At 41.3% G+C, this 14,016-nt stretch overlaps 1 protein-coding gene and 1 pseudogene across 7 annotated transcripts in view; one reads left to right on the plus strand and one right to left on the minus strand.

Moving 5' to 3' along the window:
• LOC136315604 (interferon-inducible double-stranded RNA-dependent protein kinase activator A-like) overlaps window positions 1-3,047 on the minus strand; it is a 42,819-nt pseudogene extending 39,772 nt beyond the window's left edge.
• ARHGAP28 (Rho GTPase activating protein 28) overlaps window positions 1-14,016 on the plus strand; it is a 214,088-nt gene that overhangs the window by 49,384 nt on the left and 150,688 nt on the right. The window contains exon 1 of one of the 7 annotated variants that reach the window (XM_066246988.1): window positions 8,996-9,198. The exons of 5 other annotated variants lie outside the window; for them this stretch is intronic. In XM_066246988.1, coding sequence (XP_066103085.1) covers window positions 9,095-9,198 — 104 coding nt within the window. In that variant the 5' untranslated portion in view covers window positions 8,996-9,094. Of the gene's footprint in view, window positions 1-8,995; window positions 9,199-14,016 lie in introns of those variants that run through there. One more of the 7 variants, XM_066246989.1, reaches the window with a different exon arrangement.

Raw genomic sequence — 14,016 nt, forward strand, 5'->3', positions numbered from 1 at the left:
CGTCCCACCTTCCAGTAATATGATATCACGTCAGGTGCGCTGTAAGAACCTTCTGATTCTACGCCTTCGTTTTCTCCTTCCTGTCTTTTGTGGTATTGTTGTCCCACATTTTATTTATTATAGATGTAAAAAAACCTTTACAATACATTGTTAGTATTTCTGTTTTAAACAGTCAATGTTATTTTAACAAAATAAAGAAATTAAAAAAATATACTGTTTTATGTGCTCACATGTTTACAAATTCCCACACATTTTCTTCTTTGTGTAGGGCCAAGTTTCCATCCAGTATTATTTTCTTCCTTCTTGAAAAACTTACTCTAACATTTCTGGTAGTGCAGGTCTACTGGGCCATGAATTCTCTGTGCTTTGGTTTGTCTAAGATTCTATTTGTTTAGTCTTTGTTTTTCAACAATATTTTCACTGGATATAGAATTCTAGGTCGACCTTTTATTTATTTATTTTTTTAGTACTTGAAAGATGTCATTCTACTGCTTTTTTGCTTGTGTTGTTTCTAATGAGAAGTTTGCAGTCGTTCTTATCTTTCTCCGACTGTATATGATATGTCTGTTTTTCCCTACTCGGCTACTTTTGCTTGTTTCTCTTTATCTCTGTTTTCAGCAATTGCATCATGATATGCCTAGCTGTGATTTTTTTTTTGTTTTTATCTTTGTTGGGGTTTATTGAATTTCTTGGATCTCCGGTTTATAGTTTTCATCAAATTTGGACACACTTCAGCCATTATTTCTTTATATAATCTTTATTCCCCCCCCCACGTTCCCATCCCAGGACTTGAGTAACACATATGTTAGGTTACTTGATGTTGTCCCACAGGCCGCTGAGACGCTGTTCGTTTTTTCAGCCTTATTTTTCTCTGTGTTTTTCAGTTTGGGTGTTTTCTTTTTATTATTGAGATATCATTGACAAAATTTTTAATTAATTAATTTTAATTTTTATAACAACAACTATTACCTAAATTTAAATACACCACAGACCAATCATTTTCCTTGGCATTCAACGACCACATTCAAGAAAAGCCTGTGAATGTATTCCTCAACACTCTAATCTTCCTTCTAATTCCCGTTATAATGCCTTGCACAAAGAAGAAGTTTGCATCAATAAGAAAGACCGTTGTTAGCAGTAGTTTTATTATCATCTTCATCAGCAATACACATCCAGTTTCTTTCTTTTGTGTACACAGCCTTGTGGAATGGGTGCTACACTCTGCCTGTGGTACAAAGTGTGTAAGTGCAATATACCAATACAAAGTGGAAGCCATTTAAAGGAGCTTCATAACAACTACTGGGAGGTATTTAAATCTGGCATGTTGATGGAATCTATGAAGAGATTTAGAAACAACACACAATCATTACAGTAAGTGTTTTACTTAGGAAGGGACCCAGGGGATGTGCTGCTGAAGGGTTTTCTGAGTAGTTTCAAGTTGACTTTCTGCTATTATTATTATTATTATTATTATTATTATTTTTACAGAGACAGAGAGAGAGTCAGAGAGACAGATAAACAGGTACAGACAGACAGGAACGGAGAGATGAGAAGCATCAATCATTAGTTTTTCGTTGCGCATTGCAACACCTTAGTTGTTCATTGATTGCTTTCTCATACGTGCCTTGACCGTGGGCCTTTAGCAGACCGAGTAACCCCTTGCTCTAACCAGTGACCTTGGGCTCAAGCTGGTGGGCTTTTGCTCAAACCAGATGAGCCCTCACTCAAGCTGGAGACCTCGGGGTCTCGAACCTGGGTCTTCCGCATCCCAGTCCAACACTTTAGCCACTGCACCACAGCCCGGTCAGGCTCTGCTATTATTTTTAAAGCTGCCAAGCACTGTGAGCTGCATCAGTCTGTGTACTGCCCCAAGGGATCCCAGAGTCACGATGGACTGTGATGGGATTGATGGACACTTCAGAGACACTCACACTGTCCATCGGCCCTCAGTTTCCTATATCTTAATATGTTATAATAAAACCTTGTTTGGTCCTGGCGGGTTGGCTCAGTGGTAGAGCGTCAGCCTGGCGTGGAGGAGTCCCGGGTTTGATTCCTGGCCAGGGAACACAGAAGAAGTGCCCTTTTGCTTCTCCACCCCTCCCCCTCTCCTTCCTCTCTGTCTCTCTCTTCCCCTCCCTGCAGCCAAGGCTCCACTGGAGCAAAGTTGGCTCGGGCGCTGAGGATGGCTCTATGGCCTCTGCCTCAGGCGCTAGAATGGCTCTGGTTGCAACAGAGCAATGCCCCAGATGGGTGGAACATCGCCCCCTGGTGGGCATGCCGGGTGGATCCTGGTCGGGCGCATTCGGGAGACTATCTGACTGCCTCCCCGTTTCCAACTTCAGAAAAATACAAAAAACAAAACAAAACAAAAAACCCTTGTTCCTTGGCAGTTTCACTGAGCAGCTGGGTGTAATCTATATTGGAATACCAAGGAGGCTTCTTTTCAGTAAGCTGATGTTTACAGCTGGAGGATTCCTCAAGGAATGCCAAGGGACATCCTTAAAAATGCACTACTATGTTTGTTAAAGAAATGTGGTTCTCTGGAGAAATAGTACTGAATTTTACAAGAAATTTCTCAGCAGAATTTCTCTTGACCACTTTTTTTGTTGATGCCCATTTTAGTTTCCGTAACTAACTCTAGCCTACATGTTGTGGTGTATTCTCTATTATGAGCAGTTCCTCTTCTCTTGAGGAAACCTCCAGCTATGTTGAATAGCCAATTTCTGTAATGAACAAATAGGGTGAAGTTGGTTCCTTGTTTGTTTGGAAGATCAGGCATCATTCATGGGTCAGGAACAAAGCCAAAACTTGCACTGGCTTTCAGAAATGTTCATGGCAGCTTCTGCAGCTCTGTGTTTCACCAGCTTCTTACCTGTACCCTCACCTGCACAGGTTAGGTCACCAGTGCTGACTCTGAAGATGAAAGTGGGCACGTGTAATTGCACATCAGAGCTTTCACACTTATAACCCGTTGGGCTGTACTTGGTCGTCATGTTGTATTCATGTAATACCTGAATCGGAGTTTTCCCTGGCTTAACTGTGATCATATTCCCCAAACGGAAAGTCCCGCGGCCCTCACACTCCCGCAGTGGGGCCACCGTGCGATGCCTGATCAGGGACACATCCTGGCTCCCAGAGTCAGCTGGTCTCTGAGAGGAGCGTTCCAGCACCAGCGTTGCAGCTGCCGCCTAATTTTTAAATTTTTTAAAATTGAGATAAAGTGGACATGTAAGGCATTTTCTATATTGCTTTCCTTTTGAATTGGCTGGTCTCTTCTTGGGATTTAATTGATGTTCTGATAATTCTATTTGGTATACTTTCATTTCATATTTTTTAAAGAAACTCTCTATCAAGTCTTAGTCACTTTTAATTTCCCATCCATCTCTGTATAGCTTTCTTTTAAATCCTTAAGTATTTTGAGCATATTTATAATTGTCCTTTTGTGTAATTTCTTTAGCTCAGTCATTTCTGGCTATTTCTCTGTCTCATTTTCCTGCTTCTTTGCATGTGTCATGGTTCTTTATTGAATGATGAGCTGGTGGTCTTTTTGTTTGTTTTGTTTTATTTAGGGTAGTTTTGTCTTTCTTTCCAAAGGTGTGTTAGGGCAGGTCTGGGATAGCCTTTAGTCTCAGGCTGAGTTAGCCAGACTGATTAAACTGATACTTTGAAGTATCATACTACTAAAGAATTTTCTGGTGTTGTGAACTTAAGCCCCAGGTACTCAGAAGAGACTTCTTGTTCTGGCTGGTAACAACTCAGAGCCTCATAGCTCTTTGGCAGACCTGGGAATGATTCTAATTTGTAGATATTCATCCCCTCCCCATAATTATGAAGTTGACTGTGTGCATGTGTGACTTAATATTCAGAACAAACTCAAGAAAACTCCGACATCAATTTCATGAGCTCTTTGTCTGCAGAGATCCTTCCTGTATGATACTTTTCCTAGCAAATTCCATCTGCCTTAGCCTCTGTGAACTCTGTCCTGTGTCCCCTTAGTGCTCGGAGACCCCAGTATTCCTGCCTGCCAGCCTGGAATGTGTATCCAGGCCCAGCGGTGGGTTACCCACACAGCACAGCTCCACACAGATGTTCCCTTCTCGCCGGGATCACATTTTGTTCTTCCTTTAATCTAATATCTCTAAACAGCATTTCACATCATCTATCAAGTTTTCCAGTTATGTATAAGTGGGAAGGCTAATCCAGTCCCACTTAATCCATCATGGCCAGAAACAGAAGTTTTCATTTTTGTGGATATTCTGGTTGTTTTCTCCTACATACCGAGGTTGCCTTTGAGACCCTTTCGGGTGTTGAGAGAGAAAGAATTTTACAGGAGAAAGAGAAGAGATTCCAAGGCCACTTTCTGTGCTTTGGGTTAGCGCAGGCTGCAATTAGACACAGGACTATGGTTGTGCAGCCCGGAAAAGAAGGGGGTGTTATGCTTGGGGGTTTGGGGAGGATAGGCCCCTCTTCTTTCCCAGTACTCTGTTTCCAGTCATCTTCCATACTTAAGGGCTATAAGTCAAGGATAGCCTCTACATATCCAAGTATTCTAAGAAAGCATTTTCCTGGCTGGAAAATTCTATATCTCTTATTTCAGTTATAGATAGCTTTCTTTTCTTCTTTAAATCTCCATGGCAATTTAAGTATTTCTTTTACTATTTTTCTCCTGCATCAATGCAATTTATTTAGGACTTTTAAAAGCCAGGCAGTCTGCTAAGGATTTGCATTCATAAGTTCATTTAATTTTCACCATGTCCCTATGAGGCAGGTCTAGTATGTTCTCGACTACCCACGATGAAAGCAGGGCTGAGAGGGATTAAGAAATTTGTTCAAGGTCACATAACATGGGTTTGGCAAAGCCAGAATTTGAATCTATGACCTTCTCACCTCATGCCCTGCACTCTTGATATTAGGCTATGCAGTGTGTCTGTAAGGTCATGGTGCACTTTTGACCGGTCACAGGAAAGCAACAAAAGACAATAGAAATGTGAAATCTGCACCACATAAAAGAAAAACCCTCCCAGTTTCTGTAGGATGATGTGGCAGCATGTGCACATGCGCAGATGATGATGTAACACCATATATACAGAGGAGCAGCCCACAGCCATGCCAGTCGAGATGTAGACGGTACTGAGGAAAGTTCAGTGTGTTTTGTGGCTCGCTAAATTCAAATCTGTGACCAAAGTGCAACGTGAATATCAGCGCGTTTATAACGAAGTGCCACCACATAGGAATGACATTACTTGGTGGGATAAGCAGTTGAAGGAAACCGGCAGTTTGGTGGAGAAACCCCGTTCTGGTAGGCCATCAGTCAGTGACGAGTCTGTAGAGGCTATACGGGATAGCTACCCAAGGAGCCCTAAAAAAATCTGTGCGTGAGCCCACATCGAGCTGCATTGAATAGGTATGAAACTGGGAGAGTTTTCCTTTTATTTGGTGCAGATTTCACATTTCTATCATCTTTTGTTGCTTTCCTGTGACCGGTCAAAAGTGCACCATGACTTTACGGACACACTGTATTTCCCCCTTTACTATGTACTGCCTTTGTACTGTCATTATTTCTGTACCTGTCTTGTCCTGTCATGAATTAATTGAGAGTAGGCACCCTGTACTTACATATCGTGTGTCTTCACAGCATCTAGAAGAGCCCTTGCCCACAGCAAGTTGAAAGGGAGAAAAGGAGGTAGAAATAGTATCCCTATATTTCTCATTTTGGAAAAGAGTAGCCCTAAACTCCAAATTAACTTGCTATCATAGTACTTCCTTATTAATAAGGTTACTCTTCCATTGGAACTCTGGTTTACTTATTTTATTACTAATAAGCATAGGTACTAAAGTCAGCTGACTTGAAATCAGCTATCTTTCTATAAAACAACAGATAGCATAAAAGAGAAATTCATTATTGCTCTGTTGCACAGTGTACATACCCAGTAATGGCCAGCTTTGGGATAATATGTTTTATACATATTTGCTCATTTTAGTCTTGCCTGTAAATTGTCTTCTCTTACAGATTGATTATAATGTTTGCTGTAGTATTAGATAAATGTCTATTAAAATTAGATATATGGTCTCAAATAATAATAGAAGCAGCACAAGAAGACCCTGTAGTCAGTAACGTGAAGTTATCTTTTTTATTTGCTAACCGAGTAACAGAGATATCTTCATTAAGGCCATCAGGAGCCCGGGCAGTGAGGCTACTAATCCAGAGAGTAACATCAGGTTGGCCAGAATACCCAGGAATGCGTGTTGGAGCCTCCAGGTGAGGGCTGACAAGAGCCCTTACATTAGATGAAGAAGCTTGACTATTGGGTGACAGTTTCCACAATGCAACCCCCTTCCCAGGGTCAAACGTGCATGTTCCGGGAGGCATTTAAGCTACATCTGATACCCCACGTACTTGAACCCAGAAGCTCCATGTAGACGGGTGTTTGTTAGGCCAGGGGCTACGTGTAAGGCAAGTAGGTCTTGCTGCTGAAAGGTGTCAAAAAATCTATTTCAGAACTTCTTTAGAATCTTTAACCCTCAGTTAAAAAAAATGGCTCTAGAATTAAAAGAAACTGCTGGAGAGAAGGAGAAGGAGAAGGGATGTGGCAGAGATCGTCTTCACAGTGTCTGAAACTTTGAGCTTAGAAAACGTAGAGAACATAATTACTTGCTAATGGCAATAAATTCTGTTTATTCGACCACCGCTCTGTTCTTCAGAGATTCTCTTTTATCGGCCAAGAGCTATAGAACTTTCAGATTTTATGATTATGAAATGCTTCCTCGTATTTTGGAACCAAAATGACTTTATTCAGAGCGAACACCTTTAAATCACTTTTCCATTGTTAACGCTTGTGAAAAGATCTGTAACAGGAGAGCTCATGTTCCATCCCTGAAGTGGGAGATGAGAGAGGGCAGGGAGGGGAGGGAGGGAGGGCTCTAGGAGCTCCTGTTTCTCCAGCAAAGCAAGAGAAATCCTTATGTTTCACATGATCTTTCAGTTTCAGGATCCTTCCTCTCTTGGTAATTTGGTGAAGTGGACAACTATCCTCTTAAGTCCCTATCTTTGGTACACATGATAGATTAATGAGCAGCTATCAAAGAATTGATTTAAGTTTCTTAGTGGCCTGAACTGGCCAGAACTGAATTCAGACAACAATGTGAAGGTTCAGAACAAAATCTATTGTTTCGGATCACTGAGACTGTCCCAACTCCTGCTCCTGCCATGTTATGTTATATTAAACATTAGTAGTTGTATCAAAAGAATCACAAGGGACCACACATCTTTATCCTTCTTGTCTAGGTAATGCTTTGAAAGAAATCAGTGAGTCCTTATCAATTCCACTGCTGCCAACCTAGGACTTAATGGACGCCAGAAGAGAGTTTCCGTTTTTAACAGAAATAGGACTGAGGAATGATTTTAGGGTACAGTCTAAACTAAGCTAAATTTTCTTTCAGTGAATTAATTCATATTAAATACTGTACCTAGTATTCATAATGTAAGAAGTTTTTACATCAACCATCTTAATAGTATATTTGAACAGGGTGATCTAACAAAACATACATTCATATTTACCTTAAATATTTGTAAGAGCTCCAACTTGCCTTAAAATTCTATTATTGCATATTCCTGGGATATTTCTTTTTCTTTTTTTTTTTTTTTTGTATTTTTCTGAAGCTGGAAACGGGGAGAGACAGTCAGACAGACTCCCGCATGCGCCTGACCGGGATTCACCCGGCACGCCCACCAGGGGCAACGCTCTGCCCACCAGGGGGCGATGCTCTGCCCCTCTGGGGCGTCGCTCTGCGGCGACCAGAGCCACTCTAGCGCCTGGGGCAGAGGCCAAGGAGCCATCCCCAGCGCCCGGGCCATCTCTGCTCCAATGGAGCCTTGGCTGCGGGAGGGGAAGAGAGAGACAGAGAGGAAGGGGAGGGGGGTGGAGAAGCAAATGGGCGCTTCTCCTATGTGCCCTGGCCAGGAATTGAACCCGGGTCCCCCGGGGATATTTCTTTATGGGAAGAAGTCATGGCTCATTTCACTAATTCAATAGATATTTGTTGCAGAGTATTGCGCTTGATTTTGTCTGAATGTATGCATTTATCTATTTATTTACTTAGTCAAATTTATTGCATAATGCATGGTAATATATGCCAAGAGCTGTTGTTGGTCCTGGAAATATGTGAGATCAGCATTACCAGTGAAGTCTCTGGCCCTCCTACAACCTCGGTGCCCATGAGGAAGTCAGAGAACACACAAGCAAATAAATACATATTTTGCAGAGAAGAAAGGAGATGCATTTACACATTTTTATATAGCTACTTACTAATGCCTGACATTGTGTGTCAGCAGCTGGGAAGTTAGGTAGTTCAATGTAATGACAGCATGGTCTGACTTTTAGACAGGCAAAGCATAGGGTCTTTTCCTGTCATTTACACAGGTCTCAGAACACACATGTAAATTACATGTTATTAGGCCCATTTATTCAGACAAAGAAACAGGCCCAGAGAGATTGGGTAAATTTCTTTTATTAAAGCTAGTATATGGCAAAGGTTTTCTGAGTCGAACCCTTGCTTCTGACCCTAAGTCGCATTTTTTTCCTGCATTATGATGTGATTAATATATTATATTGGATTAATCATCCACAAATTTTTTTCCTTTCTACATTTCAGGTAAAAAAATCTTTCAGGAGTAGAACACCTTTACCAAGACACCACAGATAGTTTTTGCTTTTGACTTTTAAAGTACTTTCAAAGCCTCATATCTGACTGTGGAGAAAAGAAGGCCAGGAAAAAAACACTTTCTAAAAAGTGCCCTCACACGCCGTTTTCACGAATCTCAGCCATCTCCAGGGTTATTACACTCTGTAGTCTTCCTTAGGAAATGGGTGAAAATTTGAGCTAGGACACAAACAGGAAGGCTCGGAGGCCACATTTGTCCTGCAGGCCCCACCTCTTTAAATAGCTCCAGTGCAGTGGGAATGAGCTCTCCACTTAGGCGAGGAACTCCGCTGCCCAGTGTTTCCCCAGCCCTGCCGGGCTGGAGGCAGCCAGGGCGGGCCTAGCCTGGCAGTGAAGGCAGCAGTGGTGTGAGGTGGTGAGTAGGGGCCAGAGGATGGCCTCCCCGCCTCGGGGCCATGAGGAAGCGTGGTCACAGAGAGAGCTTGTGCTTCTCTCCCCTAAGCCCATCATCCCTGAAGGATTTTCACCTGCTAAGAGGTAAGGTGCAGAGAAGACTTCCTAAATTAGTAACGGGCTACACACTTCTTTCTGCAGCCTGGTTCCTTTTCTTATTTAAAAAAAGAAAAGAAGAGAGCAAATAGTTGCTACAGCTTTTAAAATAAATCAGATATTAAGCAAATGCATAGGTGGGACTTCATAGTTTTACTAGTGGATTAGAGCTATGTCTTGTGAAGTGTTAGTCAACTAATTTTTAACCTTCCACAAAGGGCTTTTGTTACAGTGTGAATGTAAATTTCTCAAGGTCAGATACAGAAGCAAGTAGATAAACCCTGTTACTAATTTGGGAAGACTAAGTAAAATAGGATCTTGATAGATGCATAAAAAAGAATCGTTTAGAAATCTTTCATTGCCAATTCCTGTTTTTCAGCTAGAGCTTTTAAACTATCCAATCCAATCTTTCCGTATAATTATGTGATTTTAGAACCATCTACTGAGGCAGACTCTGTTCTATAAGCAAGCCCTTCCACTCTTTAACGAGATTAATGTATTTCTCTGGTCAGCCTACCAAGCTCTTCCCCTTGTTCTCAGTGCTGGGATAAAGGGGAAGAGCTTCTGGTCACACTGAGCAGAAGTGGCTGGGTTTGTTGCCCTGATCCTAGAGAAGACAGATGAAGGGGGAAGGAGTTCTCAGTATATGCCTACCCTACAGAAGGATACTCTGCCTGGGAATTTGTGTGACCTGCCTCTGTCCATTTCTTCTGCTTTTTTCAGGCTTCTGCCTACTCTTCCTTCAGGTAACTTTTTCTAGAAATTGGCACCTGTGTGAGAGTATACTCTCGAAGCCATGATTGTTCTGTTTAATAACAAGCTAAGGGTCTACTTCAAGAAACACCGATGGCCCGCTCTTCCCAGAAAGGTTTCCATAGAACCAATTAACCTTTCATGTTTAAATATTCTTATCCAAACAGCCACTTGTCAATAACTCATTTGTCTTGATTTTCTTTTAATTTTTGTTCAGGGGAAGAGACATGTTAGGAAGGATGGTTTTGATTGTTTATCTGAATTCCATTTTCTTTAGATCAGATTAGATTAGAATCATTTGCTTCAGAGTATTCTGGGTTCTTCTTAGTTAAGTAGCATCATCTTTCTATTTTATAATTGTGTTTATAGTTTCCTTAGTGTTTAAATTGTTTCACCAGGGTATTTTATAATCAAAGGCGATGTCTGCTTTGACCCCAAAGAGTCTCCTTTTTAAAATAGTGTGAGGTAAAAGGCCCTCTTAGATGAAATATTGCTTTTTTGTATAGTGTGGGGGAGGGGTAAAAAGGTTTTTTTCCTAAGTCTTACCTCAGATATCAGAAGGTGGTAAGCAAAACCCAGGCCCATGATAGAGTATAAATTTCTAGCACGGTGTCTAGGATGTGGCAACATCTTAATGTGCTCATTTTTTGTGAAAATAATTTAAAATTTATGTGCTTTGATGATAATTAGCAAATGGGGAGAGTTTAACGTTAAATCTTGTATATAATAAGGGATTTGCATTATACTTAGACATTGTTTTTAAGTTTCACATTCTGTAGTTTCACTTTGATAGCCTCTGCATATACTCACTGCCCTGTGCCCTATCTTTTACACATTTTGTAAGGTTCTTGTTAAACTCTAATCGAGGGATTAACTGAATAGCAACTGTGCTGATCAAAGGCAAGTTTAACAAGTTAAACTTGTTTACATTTTTTTAAAAGATTTTTTTAAGTGAGAAGAAGGGAGATGGACAGACAGATTCCCGTATGCACCCCCAGTGGGATCCACCTGCTATCCCTGTGTGGGGCTGATGCTCAAATCAGTCAAGCTATATTTAGTGCCTGAGGCTGACGCTTGGACAAACTGAGCTATACTCAGCGCCCAGGGCCATGCTCAAACCAAACGAGCCACTGGCTGTGGGAGAGGAAGGGAGAAAGAAGGGGGAGAGAGTGGGGAAGAGATGCAGCTGGTCACTTCTTCTGTGTGCCCTGACTGGAGAATGTAACCTGGGACATCCGTATGCTGTGCCGATGTGCTTATACTGAGCCAACCGGCCAGGGTCTGAAGATTTTATTTACTGATTTTAGAGAGAAAAGAGAGAGAGAAAGGCAGGGGCAGCAGTGGGGAAGGAGCGGGAAACATCAACCAATAGCTCCTTCTCCTGTGTGCCTTGACCTGGCAAGCCCAGGGCTTTAAACAGGCGACCCCAGCATTCCAGGTCAATGCCTTATCCACTGAGCTACCACAGGTCAAGCGGCTTGTATTTACATTTCAAAATGTAATCAAAAGACATTATAATCCTAAAGCTGGAAAAAAAATCAGATGAATAAAAAGAACACAGTTTAGTTACCCAAGTAAGGGGGATCTTTACAGATGAGGAACTCCGAAGACAATAGGTACAATAATGCAAAAATCTAGTAGTCAAAGTTCTGGCAAAAATTTTAGGAATAAAGCAGCAAAATGGCTTATGAAATGATCAAGAAGGAAATCAGAGCCCCTTGGCAATAAGTAGAAGGACAAAGTGAAGCAACAGTTACTGGGAGGCTTCCTACTGACTGCCGCTGAGCTGAGAGCAGGAGTGTGTTTCAAGGCTGTTTAAAACCCTGGAGACGGTGTTCTGAATCATCAGTCTTGCTGACGTAAACACAGACCCTGCCTGGAAATTTTCCAAAAGCAGAGGGTGAACACAGTTTAGTCAAGATGTGCTGTGTTATTGTAGCAAACGTGCAGGGAAGCCGTTGACGAGCGCCTGGGGAGACAGTCCACCCTCCTTGGCAGCGCTCTCTGAAGGTGTAATGTGATTGGTGATAAGACCATTCACAGAGAGAAGATTGTTGCACCAAGAACAACAACCCCCAAGTGCTTATATATATATAAACGGAAGGAAGGAAGGATTGAGAAAAGAGAATTGTTTCATTGTGATAGAGAAGCCTGTGGATTATTTAAGGGGGAAAAACTATTGATAGGGGTGTTTGGACACTGTAAGTGCTGATTAGATGGACATTCGTTGCTAGGTGACTTTAGTGATGAATAAAAGATAGGTTTACAAAGCTCAGATACCACACAGACTCCGGGTTTGTAAGTGAGCAGAGTAAACAAGTCTCTGTGAGCTATGATGACACAAAGTCTCTGTTAGATGTATTTAATTAAGTGAACATGAAGATTTAAACGTTTTTCTTTCTCTTACGAATATACATAATAAAATTTGAGCCCGATATGTAAGTGATATCTGCTGCTTAGCTGAAGATCAACCTAGTTTTAGACTTTCCAAGAAACCAATCTGGTGCCTCACAAAAATCATGATATTTTAGTTACTTATATACTTAACTACCTGAAACTTTTGGAATTAGTAGATGTCACTGGACACACTTCACCCTGTTTTTCTTCTTGTTCCACAATATATGCAGAGCTCATTCCAAATAGTGCTTCCGAAAACCTCAGAAGGAATGCTGGGAACTAGAGGCAGTGATCACAGGGAAGCAGTTATGGAAGAGCCCAATCTGGTTGAAAAGTGCTTTCAGCAATGGTGTGACATCTGCAGGCACTGTGGGAATATTCCAGACATGGTGTCCTTAGAAATATATTGATACAATAAGGCAAAAAGATCACTTCAAAAGGTTCTTTTTTTTAAGTAATAGCATATTGTCATGAATTGTCTTCCATTTCATTCTTTGCCAACCTCAAATTATTCAGTAGGTATGAAGCTTCTACTATATTCTAGTTCAAGTACTACAGGATTTATCACTTGATCTGTCCCTAGAAGTGGCAGCTTCTCTTCTTCCTTTTCACCACACCTCCTTCACCACCTCCTTCTCTACCCTACACTGACTCCCCCCACAATCCCTCCACCTCCTCTTCCTTGCACAACAAAATACCCTAAAGCATAATCTCTTTTTGCAAAAAGGTTGATCTATGGAAATCCCTTACCAGGAAGAGGTTGCAATCCCTTCTAAACTGCTTTCTGAATTATGAAATTGAAGAAATCGGAAAGTTGATATTAAACTCAACTTGAACAAGAAATGGTAGGTGTGGGATTATAGGATGTTGCCAGCCATTTTAGGAATACTACTTTATGGAGCTTCACAAAAACTCCATGCAGAAGTGGCTGTCCACAGTTTACAGATGAGGAAACTAAGGCACAATGAGGGTTTTGTGTGTTGACCAAGTTGATAAGCTGACAGTAGCAAGGCAGGAATGTGGAAGTTTAACTCGGAGACCTGGGCATTTTCTTTTATACAATGCTGGGTGGACGACAGACTTTCTTGCTTTTTGCCTGTGTTTTTCAGGCTGGAGATTGTGGGAACTCTCTGAGTTTTTTGTGGAGGTAGCTGCTGGACTGAACAATGCAGGGAGGCTGTTTCTCCTCATTAGTGGGGTTCCCCTTTCCTCTGTTTTCAGACCATTTTTACCTCCTTTTCCGACCCACTCTCTTGAAGGAGATGGAACCTATTTCTCTTCCCTAGTGATATGTCAATCTTGTCACTGTGCTTTGGTATGTGTATGTCTGTTACCGTTGTGAGGAAAGAATGGAAAAGAATCACATTACCTCTTAGGAATTGTTTGAAAAATGATGTATTACAGAGAATTATTTTATGTTCTTAAACCCTCAGTGGATTCACTGAGCATTTTTGGTAATCTGTTTGCAATTTTGTTTGCTGAAGATTTGGCTTTTGGGTGGTGACTGGACCACTTTGGATCTGTAAACTAATTCACTGTCAAAGTCCAGCTCAAATTCCATACCCCTTATCTTATTAAAGCACTATCTCACCACTTTCCTCAAATGGACTCCTCCAAATTTGCAAAGACTAGATTATCAATATTTTTTCCTTTAAT

Source organism: Saccopteryx bilineata, chromosome 11 (assembly GCF_036850765.1).
Source record: "Saccopteryx bilineata isolate mSacBil1 chromosome 11, mSacBil1_pri_phased_curated, whole genome shotgun sequence".
Lineage (NCBI taxonomy): Eukaryota > Metazoa > Chordata > Mammalia > Chiroptera > Emballonuridae > Saccopteryx > Saccopteryx bilineata.